The sequence below is a fragment of the Prionailurus bengalensis genome, chromosome C1 (assembly GCF_016509475.1).
Source record: "Prionailurus bengalensis isolate Pbe53 chromosome C1, Fcat_Pben_1.1_paternal_pri, whole genome shotgun sequence".
In the NCBI taxonomy this organism is placed as follows: domain Eukaryota; kingdom Metazoa; phylum Chordata; class Mammalia; order Carnivora; family Felidae; genus Prionailurus; species Prionailurus bengalensis.
In genome coordinates, this window is record NC_057345.1 from 83,463,496 (window position 1) to 83,485,779 (window position 22,284).

The 22,284-nt window shown below is 35.5% G+C and overlaps 1 protein-coding gene across 1 annotated transcript in view; it reads right to left on the reverse strand.

The window, feature by feature from the left end:
• Positions 1-22,284, reverse strand: part of DPYD (dihydropyrimidine dehydrogenase) — an 862,317-nt gene that overhangs the window by 554,531 nt on the left and 285,502 nt on the right. The window contains 1 exon segment of the mRNA XM_043575643.1: positions 19,158-19,245. Coding sequence (XP_043431578.1) covers positions 19,158-19,245 — 88 coding nt within the window.

Below are 22,284 nucleotides of genomic sequence, written 5' to 3' on the forward strand. Positions count from 1 at the left end.
CACTGGTCTTTAATAAACTTTGCTACATAAGAAACATTTATCTTTTACATTGAAATAATGGATATGCTTGCATACAAATAACAGATATAATCCAAAATAATGCCCAATTTATTTCCCTAAGAACCAGAAATAAGAGGAACTATGGTCTGAATGACTCTTTGATTCTTCTTGGCTAAACTGGTGGGTGCTACTTGTTAGAATTTATAATAAAGACTTGAGAGAGAGAACAATAAAGCAACAATGAAAGTTGCAAATATTTTATAGATGAAGACTAGCCTAGAAGCAAAGAAGATTTTTTTATGTATGTTTCCATTTTTCTTAATATGTCAAAACTTACAAGAAGCCACAAAACTAAACCTTCATCACAATTTTTAAGATGACACCTTTGGAATTGTCAATCACTTCACAGAAATCTAATTTCAGTTCTCACTTAATTTCTTCTACAATTTTAATCTGTGGATGTGCTTTTGTTTTTTCTTTGTGAAATTAAGTATGTACTTATTTACTAAAGTAAATAAATAAATATTTTATTTTAAAATGAGAAAACACTACACCCAAGAACTAAACAAAAATAGCAGGTTTACCTATGCTGGTAATGTTTTGAAAAATTAATATCAGCATGACATCAGGAAGAAAAATATTTTTTATTAATGAAAGAATATTTTATTTTTTTATTATTTTATTTTGTTTAAAGTTTTATTTCAATTCTAGTTAGTTAACATATAGTGTAATATTAGTTTCAGAAGTAGAATTTAGTGATTCATCACTTACATATAATACCCAGTACTCATCACAAGTGCCTTCATTAATACACATCCCCCATTCAGCCCATCCCACATCCACTTCCACTCCAGCAACTCTGTTCTCTATAGTTAATAGTTTTTTATGGTTTGCCTCCCTCTCTTCTTGTCCCCCTTTCCAAATGTTCATCTGTTTTATTTCCTAAATTCCACATGAGTGAAATCATAGGGTATTTGTCTTTCACTGACTACTTATTTCTCAGCATAATTAATACACTCTAGCTCCATCCAAGTCCTTGCAAATGGCAAGATTTCATTAATTTTGTTTTTTTTTTCAACGTTTATTTATTTTTGGGACAGAGAGAGACAGAGCATGAACGGGGGAGGGGCAGAGAGAGAGGGAGACACAGAATCGGAAACAGGCTCCAGGCTCTGAGCCATCAGCCCAGAGCCCGACGCGGGGCTCGAACCCACGGACCGCGAGATCGTGACCTGGCTGAAGTCGGACGCTTAACCGACTGCGCCACCCAGGCGCCCCAAGATTTCATTAATTTTGATGGTCGAGTAATATTCCATTGTATATATATACCACATCTCTTTTATCCATTCATCTGTTGATGGACATTTGGGCTCTTTCCATAATTTGGCTATTGTTGATAATCCTGCTATAAACATTGGGGTGCATTTATCCCTTCAAATCAGTATTTTTGTATCCTTTGCATAAATACCTAGTAGCACAATTTCTGGGTCATAGAGTAGTGCTATTTTTAACTTTTTGAGGAAATTTCATACTGATTTCCAGAGTGGCTGTACCAGTTTGCATTCCCACAGACAGGGTAAGAGGGTTCCCCTTTCTCAACATCCTTGCCAACCTCTGTTGTTTCATGTGTTGTTAATTTTAGCCACTCTGATAAGTGTGAGGTAGAATCTCATTGTAGTTTTGATTTGTATTTCCCTGATGATGAGTGATATTGAGCATCTTTTCATGTGTCTGTTACTCATCTAGATGTCTTCTTTGGAATGTCTATTCATGTCTTACCCCATTTCTTAACTGGATTATTTCTTTTGAGGGTGTTGAGTTTGATAAGTTCTTTATAGATTTTAGATACTACCCCTTTATCAGATATGTCATTTGCAAATATCTTCTCCCATACACAGGCTGCCTTTCAGTTTTGTTGATTGCTTCCTTAAATGTGCAGAAGCTTTTTATCTTGATGAAGTCCCAATAGTTCATTTCAGCTTTGTTTCCCTTGCCTCCAGAGATGTGTCTAGGAAGAAGTTGCTATAGCCAAGGTTAAAGAGGTTGCTACCTGTGTTCTCCTCCAGGACTTTGATGATTTCCTGTCTCAGATTTAGGTCTTTTATCCACTTTGAATTTAGTTTGTGTATGGTGTAAGAAAGTGGTGCAGTTTCATTCTTCTGCGTGTTGCTGTCCAGTTTTTCCAACATCATTTGTTAGAGACTGTTTTTTTCCATTCGATATTCTTTCCTGTTTTGTCAAACATTAGTTGACCACATAGTTATGGGTCCATTTCTGGGCTTTGTATTCTGTTCCATTCATCTATGGGTCTGTTTTTGTGCCAGTACCATATTGCCTTGAAAATACAAGTTTGTAATATAGCTTGAAGTCCAGAATTGTGATGTGTCCAGACTTGCTTTTCTTTTTCAAGATTGGTTTGGCTGTTTGGGATCTTTTATTATCCCATACAAATTTTGGGATTGTTTGTTCCAGCTCTGTGAAAAATGCTGGTGGTATTTTGATACGGATTGCATTACATGTGCAGATTGCTTTGGGTATTATAGACATTTAACACTATTTGTTCTTGCAATCCATGAGCATGGAATGTTTTTTCCATTTCTTTGTGTCCTCTTCAATTTATTTCATCAGGGTTTATAGTTTTCAGAGTACCGATCTTTACCTCTTTGGTTAGGTTTATTCCTACGTATCTTATGCTTTTGGTGGAATTATAAATGGGATCAATTCCTTGATTTCTCTTTCTGCTACTTCATTATTGGTGTATAGAAATGCAACAGATTTCAGTACATTGATTTTGTATCTTGTGACTTTACTGAATTCATGTATCAGTTCTAGCAATTTTTTGGTGGAGTCTTTCAGGTTTTCTACATAGACTATCATATCACCTGTGAATAGTGACAGTTGGACCTTTTCCTTACTGATTTGGATGCCTTTTACTTCTTTTTGTTGTCCAACTGCTGAGGCTAGGACTTCCAGTACTATGTTACGTAACAGTGGCGAGAATGGACATCCTTGCCTTGTTCCAGACCATGGAGGAAAACCTCTCAATTTTTCCCCATTGAATGCATTGGCTGTAGTTATTTTGTGTATGGCATTTATGATGTTGAAGTATGTTGCCTCTAATCTACTCTGTTGAAGGTTTTTATGAAGCGCAGATGCTGTACTTTGTCAAATGCTTTTTCTGCATCTAATGAGAAGATTACATGGTTTTTATCATTTCTTTTACTAATGTGGTATATCATGTTGATTAATTTGCAGCCCAGATAAAATCCCACTTGATCATGGTGAAGAATTCTTTGGACAATTTGCCAGTATTTTGTTGAGAATTTTTGCATCCATGTTCATCAAAAATATTGATCTCTAACTTTTCTTTCTTTTCTTTAAATTTATTTTATTTACTTTTTTTTTGGGGGGGGGGGAGAGAGAAAGGGTACAAGTGAGTGAGGGGCAGAGAGAGAGAGAGAGAGAATATCCCAGAAGGGGCAGAGAGAAAAAGAAGCAGGGCTCACTCTGAGTGGGTCACAGCTCATCCAAAGTGGGGCTCAAGCTCACCTGAAGCAAGGATTAAACTCACCTGAAGCAGGGCTCCAGCTCACCCAACATGGGACTCAAACTCAAGAACCATGAGATCATGACCTGAGTCGAAGTTAGATGCTTAACAACTGAGCCACCCAGAAGACCCTCTAACTCTCCTTTTTAGAATGAGTTTGGAAGTTTTCCTTCCATTTCTATTCTTTGGAACAGTTTGAGAACAATAGGTATTAACTCTTCTTTAAATGTCTGGTAGATGGGGCGCCTGGGTGGCGCAGTCAGTTAAGCGTCCGACTTCAGCCAGGTCACAATCTCGCGGTCTGTGAGTTCGAGCCCCGCGTCAGGCTCTGGGCTGATGGCTCAGAGCCTGGAGGCTGTTTCCGATTCTGTGTCTCCCTCTCTCTCTGCCCCTCCCCCGTTCATGCTCTGTCTCTCTCTGTCCCAAAAATAAATAAACGTTAAAAAAAATGTTTTTTAAAAAAAATAAAAAAATAAATGTCTGGTAGAATTCCCCTGGGAAACCATCTGGCCCTGTATTCTTGGCTACGTATTTTTCCCATTCGGCACACTGAATATACCATGCCACTTCCTTCTGGTCTGCTAAGTTTCTGTGGAAAGGTCTTCTGCTAATCTTATTTGTCTTCCCTGGTAAGTTAGGGATTTCTTTTCCCTTGCTACTTTTAGGAGTTTTTTTCCTTATCTACATATTTGCAAATTTTACTATGATATGTCTTGGTGTTGGCCTATTTTTGTTGATTTTGATGGCAGTTCTCTGTATCTCTTGGATCTGGATGTCTATGTCCTTCCCCAGTTTAGGGAAGTTTTCAGCTATAATATGCTCAATCTTTCTGCCTCCTTTTCCTCTCTTCTTCTGGGACTATGTTTGAATGTTATTATGCTTTATGGAGTTACTGAGTTCCCCAATCTATATTCATGATCCACTATTTTTCTTTCCCTCTTTTTTTTACAGTTCATTATCTTCCATAATTTTATCTTATATACCACTTTTTCATTCCTCTGCCTCTTCCATCCTTGTGATCATTACATTCACTCAATTTTGCATCTCAGTTATAACATTTTTTATTTCAGCCTGACTAGTTTTTAGAACTTTTACCTCTGTGGTAAGGGACTCCCTGGTGTCTTCTATGCTTTTCTCTAGCCCAGCTAGTATCCTTATGATTATTTTAAATTCTGGATTGGGAACATTGCCTGTTTCAATTAGATCCCTGGCCATAACCTTTTCTTATTCTTTCTTTTGGGATTAATTCATCCATCTTGACATTTTGTCTAGGTCTCTTAGTCTATGTGTTAGGAAAGCCTGTTGTGTTTCCTGCTCCTGTGAATAATGGACTTATTAATAAGAAATCATATACTGTCCAGGGCCTGGAGCTTTAGGAAGTGTTTCTGGTGTATGCTGTCTGCACTATGATGTTGTGTTTTGGCTGCTCTTTCCCTTAGGTCAGTCTTCTGCAGAGTTTCTCCTTGCCTGCAATGGGGACTGTTTGGCCCTTGTCCAGTGTATAGTGAGTTTTAACTAGATGTGCTTTGCTCTGCTTGTTAAAAGAAGCCAGATCCAATTTCCACTATACCTGAAGCTTTGTAGCATGCTATGGTCAGTGCACTTGGTCAGGGGGTTTGTGCTTGTCTTCCGGGTGAAGGGCCCACTGCTGATCTGGCTCCCAGACACACTTTCTCTCATAAAAGAGCACCTCCAGAGCACAGGAGAGCAGGGTTTGATGTCAAGGGCTCAATCCTCCACTGTGGGTGCTGTGCTGTTCACTGAAGTCCATCTGTGCTAGTGGGAGAGGGATTAAAAAAATGGCATCAGCCCACTCTCATCCTTGGAGAGGGGAGTTCGTGCATGCCACTGTCCAGGAAGCCCTCTTAAATGAGGAACAATCGCTCGTGTGTGTTCCAGGCTTCACCTGCCTTCACCCTGTGTCTGGGCTGTCTGCCCACCCCAAGGCACAGTGCTCCTGTGCTTTATCTCAAGCACATAGGTTGAGTTTTAAAACTCCAAATTTTAGGGACCTGGCATGTTGTGTACCCACACTTGATCCTCTAGGGGAGGGTCTCACTGCGCTGTGGCTGGTGCAGGTTTGTCCTAGAAGAACAATTGCACAAATGCACAGGGGCTTGAAGTTTATAATAAAGCTCAGCAAAAAGTCGGTGTCCAGGTTAGGTGCCCTCACTAGGTGTCTCTGTCCCTATGCTAATGAATGGGGCAGCATAATGGCACCCGTTGTTTCTTTTGTCCCCTGAAAGGCAGTGCCACATCTTCCAAATGTACTCCAAGAAGGGGAACTGTCTCTCTCAGTGCAACCCAGGGAATCCTCAGACCATGCTCTCTGCTCCCAGTCCTCTGCCCTCCTTCTCCACAGGAGCACAGCTATGTCTGCCAGGCTCCACACGTGCCATGTGCGGTCTTCTAAAATCTGTCTTTGAATTCCACTGCTGGTAAAAACTCACAATAATCAGCCCCTCTCCTTTTCCCAGTCAATGGCTTCAGGGAAGTATTTTTCTTGTGCAATCCCTTGTGTATTGATCGCTCATACTCTCTCTGATAAGGGCCCCCTCCCCCTCTGCAGCACATGTGAATTTTTTCTCCCTGAAATCAAAACTCCATACCTCTTACCTTCCATGATGTGGCCTCTTTTCTTCCGCTAGGTGTGCAGTTTGTTCTCTAAGTCCTCAAATCAACTTCTTGGGTTATCAGAATGATTTGATAATTATCTCAATGTGTTAAAGGGATGAGGCAAGCATAGGGTCCCTCTACTACTGTGCCATCTTATCTCCCCCCGCTAAGAAAAATATTCTTGAATACACATTATAGATAAGCTATTTGCTAAAATAGTAACTAAGATGAGAGGATGTCAGGTGTTTCAGTGAACACTAAAATGTGGGGACCCAGCTAAATCTAGCTATTTTAAAATGGTAATATAAAATAATCAGTTATGGATTTATCTTTTGCTTCAAAGACAGGTCCTATATGTTCTTAAAGGATTTTATAAACAGGTCCATACTCTCAAGTTATGTCATATTAGAGAAAAATTAACTTGATTTATATTGCACATGGATTTCCACTTAAAGGTTTTTCTTGTCTCAAAACTATAAAAAAATATAAAGCAGTTAATGCTCTTAAATAATTTCTCAGTCTACCGTCTACTTGCCAAATCTGGCCCCCTACTTACGATACAGTTTTATTAACACACAACAATGCTCATTTATTTACACATAATCTATTCTATGGCTGCTTTGCCCTACAAAAGCAGAGAGGTGAGTAGTTGTAGCACAGACCGGATGGCCCACAAAACCTAGAATATTTACCACCTATTTATTTATCGAAAAATTCTGCCAACTCTTCATTTAATTCTTTTATTTTACTAGTTAGAATCTCAAAAAGGAGATACTTAAGTTCTGTCTCTTAATATTCCCCTATACAATTTGCTCCTTGCTGAACATGGCCTTCTCTCCATATCCTTTGGCATATACTCCAAGTAAGTCCCTCGTAATCTCATAAAAGATAAATTCGATTTCTTTTTACTGAGAGTTTCTCATTTGTTAATCTACCCTGTTGATTAATTTTCTTAAAATTTATTATCTCTATATTACCAGTGCAAGGTTCTGTTTGTAATAGGCAGGATGCAAATAAAAGTATTACAAATCACTATATAACACCTCATACACATTAGAATAGCTATTATAAAAAAAGAAAGAAAACACCACCACCACCACCACCAACGGAAAATCCACATGTTGACAAGGAGGTAAGGAAATTGAAACCTTTGTACTGTTGGTGGGAATGTAAAATGGTGCAGCCGATACAGAAACAGTATGGTGGTTCCTCAAAAAATTGAAAATTAGAATTAGTATATAAACCACCAATTCCACTTTCAGGTATATACAGAAAACAGACAAACAAGCAAACCCCCAAAAAACAAAAAAACAGAGACTTAAAGAAATATTTGTATGCCTATGTTTACAGCAGCATTATTTACAGTAGCCAAACAGTGGGAAGCAACCCAAGTGTTCACTAATAATGAAATGATAAAACAAAATGTGGTATATACATACCATAGGAAATTATTCAGCCTTAAAAATAAAGGAAATTCTTACACATACTACCACACATGTGACCCTTGAGGACATTATGTTAAGTGAAATAAGCCAGCACAAGAAAAAAAAAATACTGTATGATTCCATTTATATGAGATACTTAGAGTAGACTAATTCGCACACAGAAAGTAGAATAGTGATTGCAGGGGCTGAATTTTGGAGAAAAGGGGGACTTGTTTAAGGGTACAGAGTTCCAGTTTTGCAAGATGAAACAGCTCTGTATATGAATAATGGTGATGGTAGGACAAAAATTTGACTGTACTTAACACCAATGAACTATATACAGTTAAAAAATGGTTAAGATGGTAAATTTTATGCTTTGTGTATTACCACGATTTTTAAAAATTAATTTAAAAGGGAAATTTATAAATTAAAAAAAAATAATTATTTACCAATGACACCAACTTAGAGGATTGGTTAAGAGTATGACTTTGGTTTCAAATGGACTTCAGTTTGAATCCAGGTTGTAATACTGAGAAAATTACTTAACATCTCTTACCACAGTTTATACATATGTGAAATTGAGGTATCAGCAATATCAATCCAAAATTACTTTGTGAGAACTAATTTATTCAAAGAACTTAGCCAATTCTCTAAGAAATTGAGCCACTATATGTATTATTTCATATATACAAAATTCTTATTTTGTATCAAAATAAGATACAAAATCAAAATTTTGTATGCAATTATTTGCATTTAAGTATTTTATTGTTTTTCCAAATAAATAACAACCTTTTAAATCTATTTTGCAAACTATTATTCCTAGCACACAGATACACATATGGTAGAATATAACAACATACTTTAAACTATGATCAGCCGATGATAAGATTAAAAGGATAAGAATAGTAGAAAAGCACCTGAATACAGTATGGTCTTCATAAAAGACAAAAGAAAGGCTATTTTATCCCAGTAAGAAGGAAACAACCACAGAGATGTGAAATAGCAGTCAATTTTAAATCATGCTATTCTAGCAATGATTAATCTATCAGTGAAATGTAGATATTAAGCCTCAACAAACAAAATACTGTGTACATACAAAAGTAAAGAGTAGAAACACAAAATAAGAACTTAAAGATCCAAGGAAGCAATTTTTCAGTTAAATATGTCTTTCTTCCACTAAACTGGATGTATTCACATAATCTTTGACTGATTAACTGAGGTACCAATATCTTCTCCAAATTTAATTTATGAATTAAGAGCTGTATGCACAACTTATCTCCGTAACACAAGCAAAGTGAACATCTGTTAACTTTCTGCTATATAAATTTGTGTATGGGGGGTGCGTGTGAACACAGCCTCTGATGTGTAATATTCTTTCCATCTGCACACCAGGTGGCACTGCATGGTTAATCAGAAGATAACACACATCAAGATTTCTTACGTATTTGGAGGTAAGGAAATAAATAAATCAAAATTTTGTTTAAAAATTTTTTTCTTAAATGTCCACAGTAAATATAATTAATAATTTACTTTTAAAGGGTTATTTTATTTGAGTTAATAATGTAAATTAATCATCATTACAGTAGTGTTCTTCCCATATATTAATTTTTTATATAACTTAAATAATATTACCAAGAAATACAAGTTTAAGAAATTGAGAAAGAGTAATGTAACCAAACTAGGTTCTATCCCACTGATTTCTATTTATTCATTTAAGTAAATTTGTGTCACACAATAGAGCCTTGGGGAATTTAGAACAACACGAATTTCACTAGAATTGTCCCTTAAACAATTCAAAGGCAGGGTCCAGAGAAAAACTGATGTGATATGAATTTCAACTGAATTTCTTCTGAAACAGATTTACACTTAAAATACTATGTCTTAATGAAGTCTCCTCTTAAAAGCAACTATCTTGCTTTAGAACATACTGCTTTTAAGTATTTCATGTCAAAGAAGGTGTTATTTACATGTCAGTGAAAATAATATTATTCCATATGATCTAATACTGCTTAACCAAAGATGGTATAGCCTAATGTGTATAAATGCAAAATAAGTGATAAATAAGACACAAAAATTAACCTGCACAGTTTCTCCCTCCTATTCTTTGGAAAGATTATTTCTAGAAAGAAATCTGAAGCATATGTAGAAATATACCTAATTTCTTCTAATTTGCATCAACTTCCGCTATTTCCATATCATTTCTCATCCCTATCTTATTAATCCCTCATTCCTTGTGTGTAATGGGGGCCCTTATTTTACCAAGTTTTGCATACAGTGATTTGCAAAAGTGTAAGATAAGCAGGTCTGTGCAGTGTGTAGTGTGAATAAAGCTATCTAGTAGTAAGTCTCCTAGCTCTAATTAGAAACCACTGATGCATCGTACATACGTATTTAATGTCATGAATTCCAGATTCAATATCTTGAATTTGGGGGTAGGGGAAAGAGGTTGTATACTGTGATGTTCCTTAATTCTTCTATTGCAATACCCACTACCTCAGTGATTTCTGGTTAATTATCCTAAGTTTATTCTCCAACATAAACATTTACTTCCAGAGGACAACCCAGATCTACAGGATGATTACACCATTTTTCAAAAAACCATCATGATGTCCATAGTGTATGTTCAATAATATCCCCTTCCAAGTGCAACTAATAATTTTTAGTCACAAAAAAAGGTAACCAGGAGCCATTAGCAGCAGTTGAAAGAAAACATTTGGATTAGTCCAATAATTTCCCAACCCTTTTTCAGTTACTTTTGAAGTGTTAATTAAGTTATTGGAACTACTTGAAACAATAGTGTTGGAACAATGAAATTGACAAAACATGGTTTTTTTCTCCTTCTTTAAGTAACTAGTGTAAGTAAAATATATTTTCATTCCATGAAATACATATATAGAAATATAATAATAATTCCTCCATGTCTCCATAAAAAGAAATCTAGAGAAGATAAAGTGTTCAATATTTTAAAATGTAATTTATACTAGTAAAAGTGTTTAATAAAAAACATGGCATATAGAATATTTTGAAATAAACTTCTCGCTAAATGAATTATTTCCTTTTTTGCTGTAATATGGGAGAAATAGGTTATTTTAATTCATTAAATCAACAATACAATTGATTTTTATGGAGAAACTATAATATTCCAGAAATTCTACCAGCAGAAAAAAAAAGGATTTTCTTATATCACCATCTTCATCATAAAATGCTTATTAAACACCCTCAAGCAAATAACATTACCTTTACCAAAATGCTCAAAGGCAACACCTAATATTTAACACAGCAGTGTTAATACTGCATGTAGGGGCGTCTGGATGGCTCAGTCGGTTAAGTGTCTGACTTTGGCTCAGGTCATGATCTCGAAGCCTACAAGTTTGAGCTATGCATTGGGATCTATGCTGACAGCCCAGAGCCTGGAGCCTGCTTCGGATTCTGTGTCTCCCCAATCTCTCCGCCCCTCCCCCGCTTGTGCTCTGTCTTTCCCTCTCAAAAATAAATAAACATTTAAAAAAACTAAAAAAATTACTTCACATAAAGTATAAATGTAGAATATCATGAACTGTAACATTTAGAATTTAATTCATTGCCTTTGATTAAATAATCAAAACCACAAAATGTCTTTGCATTTTGTAAAAAAAAAAAAAAAAGACAAAGCTATAAGAAGATGCGTGGAAAGATCCACAAATTTAAAAGAAGCTAAATGATCATATAGTTTCAAACTTCTTCTCAAGAAGTTATTACATTGTTTTTCATTTATTCCTTTGTTTCTCTTTTCTTTTTATTCTTCTAATTATTTTACAACAAAAAATGTTATTGATGTGATACTATATTCATGTTACAAAATGTGCTAACCTGTAAAATACAATAATTTAAAAAACTAATCCCTACTGTCAAAGGTTTTTAATATAGTGTGTTTGTGTGGGGGACAAGGGAATAGATACATGCATACAACCAAAAATAATAAAAGGAAAACTATATTTAGTTCTATAAATGACATATAAAACATTTTGCTATGTATGAACACAGAATAAACATTTATTTCAGCAGGATGAGTATGAATGTCTTATGTAAGAAGTGGCATTTCAGATGAATACTCTAAGTACTGACTTTACCACATGGAGACAGACTAAAACATTTTCTTAGTAAAGGCAAGACTATAAGCCAAGACATAATGATGGAAGAGTTCAGGTTACTTTTGAGGGATGGCTAAGACAGATCTATGAAGTGGTAGCTTTAAGGCTGAAGGGGTAGATTTGGACAGCTGTTGTAGCCTGTTGAAAGTCATACAAAGGAACTTGACTTATTCTGAATGCAGCAACAACAACTAAAAGTAACAGACATTTACACCTTGTTTTTAAGAAGTGTTACCGGAGGTGGAGAGTTCTTCATATTAGAGCACCATATTACTAAGAGAAGCAGAGTGGGGCAACAAGGATAGCCATCATAGGGACCAGGGTTACTCTTACTGACATGATTAGCACTGTCTCCTAATACAATCAAACTATTCAGGAATTAGTGCTAGCTTACTGAACTTGGAATCAGAACAAGGACACTTTAAAGAAAATAAACCTATCTGTATATCTTCATGATAGGGGCTCAAAGAACTCCAGGCCCATTTATTCACGTGTCTTTAAAGAGATACCACCAATATTTTCTCAGATTATTTTTTTTCCTTTCTTTCTATACTTGTAAAATTGACCAGTCCCTATCACCTGCTTCTACAGATTAAGATGCACTTTCTATAGATATGTTAATATGATCAAAGAATAATTGCCCTACATCTATTTTATCTCCTTCTGGGGGCTTTGCTTGAACTCATTAAATGATGATTTAATGAACTCTCAGCTGGAATTGTATCTCTCTCATTTCTGAATTCTGGGGAGCCATCTCACAATTATACCCAAGTACTTACAAGTGACACTAGATTAGACAATATTACAAATTTTTTAAAAAGTGGATTGTCAAAATATTCGTAACTTTTTTTTTTCGCTTAAAATTAAGTCAGGTTTATTATTTTAAAGTAATCTACTCATAACTGTGCACAATTCCTAAACAACTTCAGTTTTTATCTGTGGACATAAGAGGGTGGTCTAAAAACCTTACTCCATTTTCTGCTAAATAAATAGAAAGTATACATAATTATGTACAATTTAGAAACTCCTGATTAAGAAGCTAATTAAGAATAGCTTTTACAAAGAAGAACTCTGGCTCTAAGAAGGCACAAGAGATTTAACTAAAGGCCACATTGTATTAAATTTGTTAACAAATTTAATACCACAATTTCTCAATAGACTTTCTTAATTGTAATTATCTTTTCTTCAGCTGTTAAAATATTTGAGAATCATATTTAAAAAAATATTTTCTTATGGTAACTGGGAAAAAAAAGTCAACGGGTGATAATAGTGAGAAAAGTACAGTGAGGCTAAGTGCATGAAATAATTCTTCCAGAGTATAAGGTCACATGTTCAAGATCCTTAAACTGGACAATTCAATGTAGGCAGGTGTCATCAGATAACTTGTTGGCTTTCAGCCACTGTGTCTCTTAACAGTTTTGAAAAATGGATGTTTGCATTTGTTACATTTTTCCTACCTTCTCTATAAAATCCACTTTCCACTGTTCAGTTGTACTTACTAGTTTTCTTTAATCTTTTTAATCTTTATTTTCTTATCCATAAAATAAAGTTAATAATAACTACCTCAAGGGGCATTTTAAAAGTTATGGTATAGACTCTATTAAAAATTGAAGGGGAAAAAAAAGAATTGAACATGGAATATTTTAGCTATTACTGCTAGTACCAATATCAGTACCATCAATATCACTAGTCCTACTTATTTCATTTATGGTATAATACCAATTTTAATCTAATACCCCCTAGGTTTGGTCAATGCTATAATACCCACTAAATTGCCAACATGTTTCAATATCCTATCAGTTTATTTTGGCAAATAATTAAAACAGTTGCACTAAAAATCCATAGAGTTGTTACAGAGTTCGTACTTTGCACTTTTTCTAGGCACTGCAGCAAGGCAGACAGAATATACAGACTGCAAGAATTTGACTCCCGGTAGCTGAAACAAACATGCACCTAATCAATTATAATACAGGAAGTAAGTGCTAGAGTAAAGTACAAAGTCTAGTCTGTACATCCGGAAAGGGAACAAGAACCCAATGGTGTGGGATTGGGGTAAGGAAGCAGCTTCATTTATCCAGACTAAAGAGTGAAGGTAGGAAGTGGATCATTAGAAAACTACTACATGAAGTGGAAAAAAAGACATGTAGGTTAACAACTTAAACATGAAAATAATGACAGTTGTAGGTCCAGCCAATACCATGTATTCTCCAAATACTGAGGAGAAAAAAAAAAAAAAAATTAGATGAGGTAAAACCAAAACAGTTCAAAATGGCCGAAACACACAATTTAAGAAATAAAGTGACTGGAGATGTAAACTGTTGACCAAATCATAAAGAGCCTTGAAAGTCTTATTTTAAGGAGTTTTTCCTCTATCCTGAAGGATATAGGGAGCTATGGCAAAGGAGAGAGTGTTTAATGAGGAAACTGCATCATGAGATCTAATTTTAGAAAGATCACTACTTCTGTTGTAGAGATAATGATGCCCAGGGAAACTGGTTTGAAGGCTACAGCAGTGGTCCAGTATAGTTAATGGCGGGGAATGGTATAGCGAGAAATGAATTCAAGAGAAATCTTTGAGGTAGACACAAATTAAGCATCTGGTGGTGAGACAGTGACTATTTATCTCTCTAATATCTTCCTGCAGTTCCTGCTCCCTTTGTGTCTATTATGACTGCAATAATGGATTTTACTGCTATTTCCTCTGCAATCCCTTCTCTCTCCAAAGTATTTAAAACAAAAATTCAGGAAAAAAGAAAACTCTCATCAGAAGAATATACAAAGTTTACCCATTTATTTGAGGGTGCCTTATTGGATGTTCTTTCCCTTACATGTTTGTTTAATCTTTTTTTTACCACTGCTATGTTTTGTGAGACTAGAAAATTACTGCAAAAGGGAAAGCAAATGGGCCCTTCTGAAGCAAAAGATAAAGGTTCAACTCTTCAGTCTTCTAAAACAGTTGTTTTTAAACCTGACTCTAGAATATAATCAGCCAAAGAACTTAAAAACAACAATAATAAAAAATTATGCTCATGTCCAGCCCACTCTGACCACATCTCACTCCTCAAATTATATGATACTATTGTTTTTTAATCTCATAACTTTCCTGATTGAAATTAAAATCAAGCTAAAAGCAGAATTTGATTTTGTTTTTATTTATGTACTTTTTTAATATTTATTTTTGAGAGAGATAGCAAGAGCACGAGTGGGTAAGGGACAGAGACAGAGACGGAGACACAGAATCTGAAGTAGGCTGCAGGCTCTGAGCTGTCAGCACAGAGCTCCACACAGGGCTGGAACTCACGAACTGCCAGATCATGACCTGAGCCGAAGTTGGATACTCAACTGACTAAGCCACCCAGGCACCCCTCTTTGCATTTTTAATTCCTTAGCACAGTGCCTAGAACATTGCAGTCATTAAATATTTATTTAATTCACTCATCAGTTATTTATTGATAGGTGCTGGTCATGCTATAGGTATAGTATTTCAGGGTCTTTACAACATACAACAATGGATTTCAAATAATGACTATTAAGCCACATTTTAAAAATACAGAATCTGAAGCAGGCTCCAGCTCTGAACTGTCAGCACAGAGCCCGACATGCAGGGCTTGAACTCACGAACCATGAGACCATGACCTGAGCTGAAGTTGGACACTTAACCAACTGAGCCACCCAGATGCCCCCAAAATACATTTTTTAAAATAATATGCAGGGTGCATGTGCAAGTATGCAAACCAAAAACAAATACACACAAAACTGAAAATATTTTTCACAAAATAACATTTACCCTAACCATGAGCAACACACTTTGATATTTTCTATTCTTTTGTGTTCAATTTTGTAAAATAAAAAAAAAATGATGGCTGTAATCCATTATATTGATTTTAATACCAACCAAAGAGAATCACCAATACTTTGAAAAACACTTGCATAGTGGATGTTCTAACTCTTTCTGAACATTGATAGTAACACACTCTGCAAGTGCTTTTATTTTTAAAAAAATAGCAAAATTTTAGAGTCTTTTAAAAAATCCAAATTGTCTCAAAATAATTCAATACAGTTGGATAAAGGCACAGAGCTTTAAATCACTTATCTTTATTTCACTTACAAGAAACTAAATCTGCCATGGGTAAAAAGATATGTGTCACAATAATGTACATTCACTGTGATGTTTTCTTTAATGGACTCTGTTAACATTAGTTAGGGAAAAACCTAAAAGTGAGCAACTTTTCAACAGCAATATCATATGTATTGTTAAAAATCAGGAAACATGAGAATATACTTTTGTTAATGCATTGGATTTACTAAGCTGTCCTGATGAGTCATATTTAATACAAAGTAAGACTTTTTTTTTCTTTTAGACAAACTAATATAGAATGGATAGTATTTATAAATATAGAAGATCTATAAATAGTATTCCCAACTACAGAAAGAGAATATACTCCATTTTCATTAATGACCTATGTAACCAATATGTAAGCAGTAAGTTCAAAGAGTGAATGCTTTGCTATTCACTGCTTTACTAATCTCTCTCAGTAAGGTATCCATGTGTCAAATACCAATGATGATGCACACCTATGGCTGAGAGACCATTATTTCTTTTCCCTCCATATATTTATCACCCCCCTTGTCTGTAGTAATAGAAATTTAATGGGGGCTTATGTCCGCCCAGCTAGAGGCTATATTTCCCAGCATCCTCTGCTGTTGTCTGTTAAAAAAATTTTTTTTAATGTTTTTTTTAATTTTTGAGAGAGACACAGTGCATGAGTGGGGGAGGAGCAGAGAGAGAGAGGGAGACACAGAATCCAAAGCAGGCTCCAGGCTCTGAGCTGTCAGCACAGAGCCCAATGCAGGGCTCGAACCCATGAACTGTGAAATCATGACCTGAGCCAAAGTTGGACGCTTAACTGACTGAGCCACCCAGGCGCCCCTGCTGTTAAGTATGTTTATGTGACCAGGTTGTGGACAACGAAGTAAAAACAAAAGTGCTATGTGCAATTGCTGGGTCATAAACTTCAAAGGAAAGGAGTTCCCTTCCTTACTTCCCATTTTTGTTAGCAGGAATGTGGGCAGAATGTATACCAACTGATGAAAGATGGAAGTCAAGTGTTGAGGATGGTTCACACTGTTAGATGAGGGAGGATAAACATGTACCTAGTTTAAGTCTCATTTTCCCTTCTTAAAGTGGCCAAACCTATATTCTAAATAATATAGGAGTCCTATTCCAAAATTGACTTCTCCAAACTGAGTGGGAAAAGGTAAAGTAAGTGAATGAAGTTTAATTACAATATAGAAGCATGGTTAATGAACAAAAGCATGTAAGGATGTGAGGCTGTCCAAGTAACAGGCAGTTATATGGTAATAGAAAGGTCATAAATTCCCAACTTGGCAATCAAAAGTGTCAAATAAACAACTCCTGGAGGTAACGTTACTTGTCTTCTATAGACAGAAGCTTTTTTTTTTTGACAAGATGAAACTTCCTTGTATATATTTCGTATAAAATACTGAAATAGAACATAACTGCATTCTACACATCACTACACCAAAATGTCAAAAGATTCACTTCCCAGCATGAAAATGCACAGCAACATAAATATGAAAGGACTCCACATTTTAAATGCAGTATTCACACCTCGGTGCGGAGTGAAATGGAGTATTGTGAACGGATGTGGCATTATCAAATAACATATGTAAGGGGATTTAATGGAATGAAATTAAAAAAAAACTAAAACACATTATTGATTCTAACAGATGGAAGATACTGCTCTGGCTAAACTACTCAGAGTGATAAACCATTTAATTATTCCAAAGTTTTGTTATAATTTGCTTATTATGCAATTAATTTGGAGATATTTCAATGTATTAGTTATTTACTTGGCCCATCTCTCCAATACAGATTCTTTGTAGACAACATTCGTAGAGATACACAAAACTGCAATAGCATATACTACTCCATTAATGGGAAACCCATCTTTTATGCACACCTGCTGTACGAAGCTGCAATGATGAATTTCAAATAACTATTTGAAAACATCACCAATATTTCATACCTTTTGCCTTACTAAATTTTCCATTTATTATTCACCAAGCATTTTTGAACCTGTACTTGTTGAAAGTAACAACTTGCTGATCCAAATTGTTGGTATTAGAGTGTACTTCATAAACGCTTGACTTATTTATTTATGTTATTTCTTGTATGTTAATTTAACATACAAATGTAATGTTGAAAGTAAAACCAAAGTTGGTTTAGTGCCTCTCAAAAGGAAATCTATGAAAATATCACACATCTTCTCCTTCCTGTTCTTGATCCACACAGTGATTATTGTACTTATGAAGATAAAATAGAGAAATAGCGATGACAGTTGAACTCAAGTTTCTGAAAGGAAGGAGGTTCAAGACACTTAGAAGCTAGAAATGATGGCAAAAATTTATTTTACTCTCCATAGGTTTTCATCTAAATAAAGGGAGTGACAGAAATGGTCTTAGACTTGGTGGCAATTACCTAGTAAGAGAATACATGGCATCCTGATAAGAAAAATGTAGTAGGCTAAGAAGCATTCCTGATAATTTCACTCCAGAAACACTATGAATAAGGACAGCTCCAAAACAAAAGTAATCCAATGTGTGATCACTTAAAGAGGAGGAAAAGTTTTCATCTCATACAGATTTATTTCTTAGCTATTCACATTTAAGGACTGGGAACTGCAGGAAAGACAAACTGAAAGACAGGAATATGGAGTTACTCAGTTTGTATGCTGTAACTATCCCCAGTATGATCATATGAGAGAATGAACACAGTTTATGAGACAAAGACTAAGTTAAATCAACTCTTGGTTCTCTCTGGTCTCTCAGTAAAATAATAAGTGGGTGGAAAAAAATGTTAGAAAACAACCTCCATGGAATATGTAGACAAAATATACAACCATGATACACATGAAATACCTTAGCAGGTATGTGACTTCCAGATGTATCATTAAACGTGTTTAAACTTTCAGCTAAATATGAAAATTCTTTAGGAAATTTTCAAAAAAAAAATGAATAGAACAAACAAAACCTGAGCCAATTCTGTCCTTTATTATCTATTTGGCCAATTTATTTTATCTTAAGAAAGCCACAGCATCTAGACACCTTTTAGCCCAAATTCTGAGCTTCCATGGCATGACTGAAAGATATTTTGTGTCTTAGAGATGTTCACTGATGATGATGACATAGGGAGAGAAACAGAAAATTTAAAAATGGTCTTGCCAAAGTCTATCCATAATAAAGGTGAGACAACACAGTTAGTTATAAATAGAAAACTTTCTTCAGCCACTCATTCCTGTCTGCTCTCTGAACAGATATAACTTCTATCATGGGAAATGTCTGCAGGCAGTTATTCTGAACATTGTCAGGATTTTTTTTTAAATTACAAAGGAAAATATTTAAAAGCAAACTACTCACCTATTCCAATGAAAGCAGCTTTGTACCCTTCTTCTTTCAAAGTACTAAGAGTCATGTCATCCACTGACAGGCTTTTGCCACAAATTATCTATAATAAACAATATTTCAATAATGATGTTTTGGCATTTGATTAATTAAAACCTTAACTTTAACATCAAAATGAACAGAAAATCGATATATAAAATTTCATATACATGTAGACATATTTTTGTCTTTTCGTTTATAGGCTTACATGTACAAAACAGTATATAAATAGAACACTAACATGTCTTACTTAAAAGGACTAAATGCAAAAGTCTTTCAATGAAGTAGCAGAAGAAACACTAGTGTATTTAAAATCACATCAGTAAATTTTCATAGCTTGATTAATACGTTCAAGGCACTATGTGAGGCACTTTAAAGAATAAAATGATAAATGAACACAGTTCCTGCCTCAATGTATAATCAGGATCTGTGCAGAAGATATACATAAATAAATGTAACATAAAACAGAGTGTGATTAGCACATGTTTACAGGAATTTGGAGGATAGAGAGATTCACTCAGGCTAAGTTAGCAGGATGAGAATACAGGTAACAGAATTTTCATAGAGCTTTTTAAAATAATAGATAGAATTTTGATAGGGGACATGGTCCAGGGAAGGTGAATAAATCTGGGAGGCAGAGGGTAGTCATCCCTATTAAAAGTCACAATAACCTGTTCAGTACCCAGTCATGACCCAATTTTCAGATCCAGAACCTACTGACTGCAGAAGGTGGCCAAGTCCCTAGGAAGAAGGACCTGTAACATCCCGCCAAATTAATACTATAATGATTCCCTTAGTCCTTCTCTAAAGGGAGCTATGGTCATTTACGCAAGTACTGTACACTGGGGAAAGGGGAATAATCACACATTTCAAGGACACTGGACACAGATCCTTCACTGACCTTGATAGCTAGGGATACAAGAGTACGGACTACAGGGACAAGGTAAAAGACGGAGCCTGGTTGAATTCTGGCTCACAGACCATTGAGATCACAGCCCCAGGTAGTGATTATTCCCCTAGTCTTCAGCTGCATAAGCAAAACTGCTACACTTGTTAGTTGAAGTTATCCCCACATTGGGTCACTGGTCTGTGAAGTAAGAGCTACAATAATTGGGAAGGACAGAGAACTTCTGAAACCCCAGTCAAGAGTAAATCAAACACACTACCATATACTGGGGGTGGGTAGGATGGGGAGAGATGGTGGTGATCCATGTTATATTTCTGTGTAATTCACCAGTCTGGTCTCAGCAGAAGCCAGATGATTCCTAGAGAATAACTGTAAACTACTGGAGGCTCAACCAAAGAGTACCCCTGAATACAGTTTCTGTGATAGGTGTGGTATTATTGCTAAAGCAGACTAACAAGGCCACAGGTACCCTGCATGTGGTATACTTTTCCATCCTGCTGCTGAGAAAAAGGAATCAGAAACAATTCACATTCACAGAGGAAAGATAAGAATATTCATTTACAGTTTTGCCTCCGGAACATGTCGACTCTCTACTGTAATAATATATGTAATCTGAAACTATCTGGTCACCCCACAGAACATCACAGTGATCCATTACATTAAGAACACCATGCAGATTGGACAGCATGAGTAACAGGTGGCTAGTATGCTGGAGACTTTGTTAAGACACATGCCCTGCAGAGGGCCGACAATGAACCCTAAGAAGATCAAGGAGTAGCCACTTGAGTGAAGTTTAGAGGTCTTGTCAGGTATGTGGCAGTATATCCTCCCTAAAATAAAATATTTTGCTGCAATTTTGCTTTCATTTACCACCATAGAGATGGAAGCACCATTCCTGGTAGGCTTCTTTGGGTTCTGAAGATAGCATGTTCCTAAAAACAAAAGCCTCTAAACTGAGTCGTGGAGGGAGAACAAATTTTATGTATGAAACAGTACTTGAAAATAACCTGCACAGAATACTTAACTAAGTGCAAGGCTCTCTTCTAAACACTGCATATATGGGCTCATTTAATCCTCACAAGAACCCCTATGAAGTGGTATCAGTATCCTCATTTTACAGATGATGAAACCAAGGAATAAGAGGGCTTAGACAACCTTCATCAAAGTTACATCTATAGTCCAACTGCAGAGCCAGCAGGTGTAACAGTTATGCCCTGATGACTCTGAAGTAAAAGGAGAATGCAGGGTAGAACTGGCACCATCTTCAAAGGCACAGAACAACACATCACATGTGAAGACCTACTGAAATGTAGTGTTTCTGGAATACAAAGGGTAAAGCATAAAAAAGAAAGAGAAAGTAGGGGGAGAAGATGTCTGAGATTGTATCCTAAAGGATCATTTTTGTTTTCCTAAAATACTAATTATATTTTTATATTGGGAGATGGAATAACTGAAAGTTTCTAAGCTGAGGACAGCAAAAGTGAGATTAAAAACGAACATTCAGAACTCTGGAAGATATCAAATACCACAGAAAGAATTAAAACATCAAGTAAATATATAATACTAAAGATGCTTATAGTATCTAATAGTGTTAACTGGCATTAGAATTAGTAGCATTAGATACTACTCAATGTATCCAAAGTGAGATTTCCAAATTTCAATTTATGCTAATTTTTAAAGAATAGATTTTTTTATTTTATTAAACTATTTCTGATCATAAAGAAAGTTCCACTGTTTATTTTATGAAATACATAACCTTAATACCGGTATATAATAAAGGCTAGACATAAAAGAAATCTATAGGTCTAAACATTCTAAATTGAGTTTTAGCAAATAGAATGAGAATGTAGTTTCCAAAGTTGAGCAGTGGAATGCCCTGCCAATGGGTTAATTAGTGGAAGTGATCCTCAGAATACCTGACTTTAAGTTTAGTTTATCCACTGCCTCAGCAAAAAGATTCAAGAAATACCCCCATCCCTCCTGAGGTGGTGCGTGTATGGGCACAGCAATTTAGTTTAGTAGTGTTACTACATGCTTTATCAAATGATAATGAAGGCATCCCAATCCTTCCACTCTAGTAGAGTGAACATGTCTGAGTTTATAATGTACAGGAAAGATGTAAAGACATTTCATATTTCTACAGTCTGTTTCCAGCTTAGCAGGCAATGTATGCAACTGGGGAAGAAAAAAAAATGA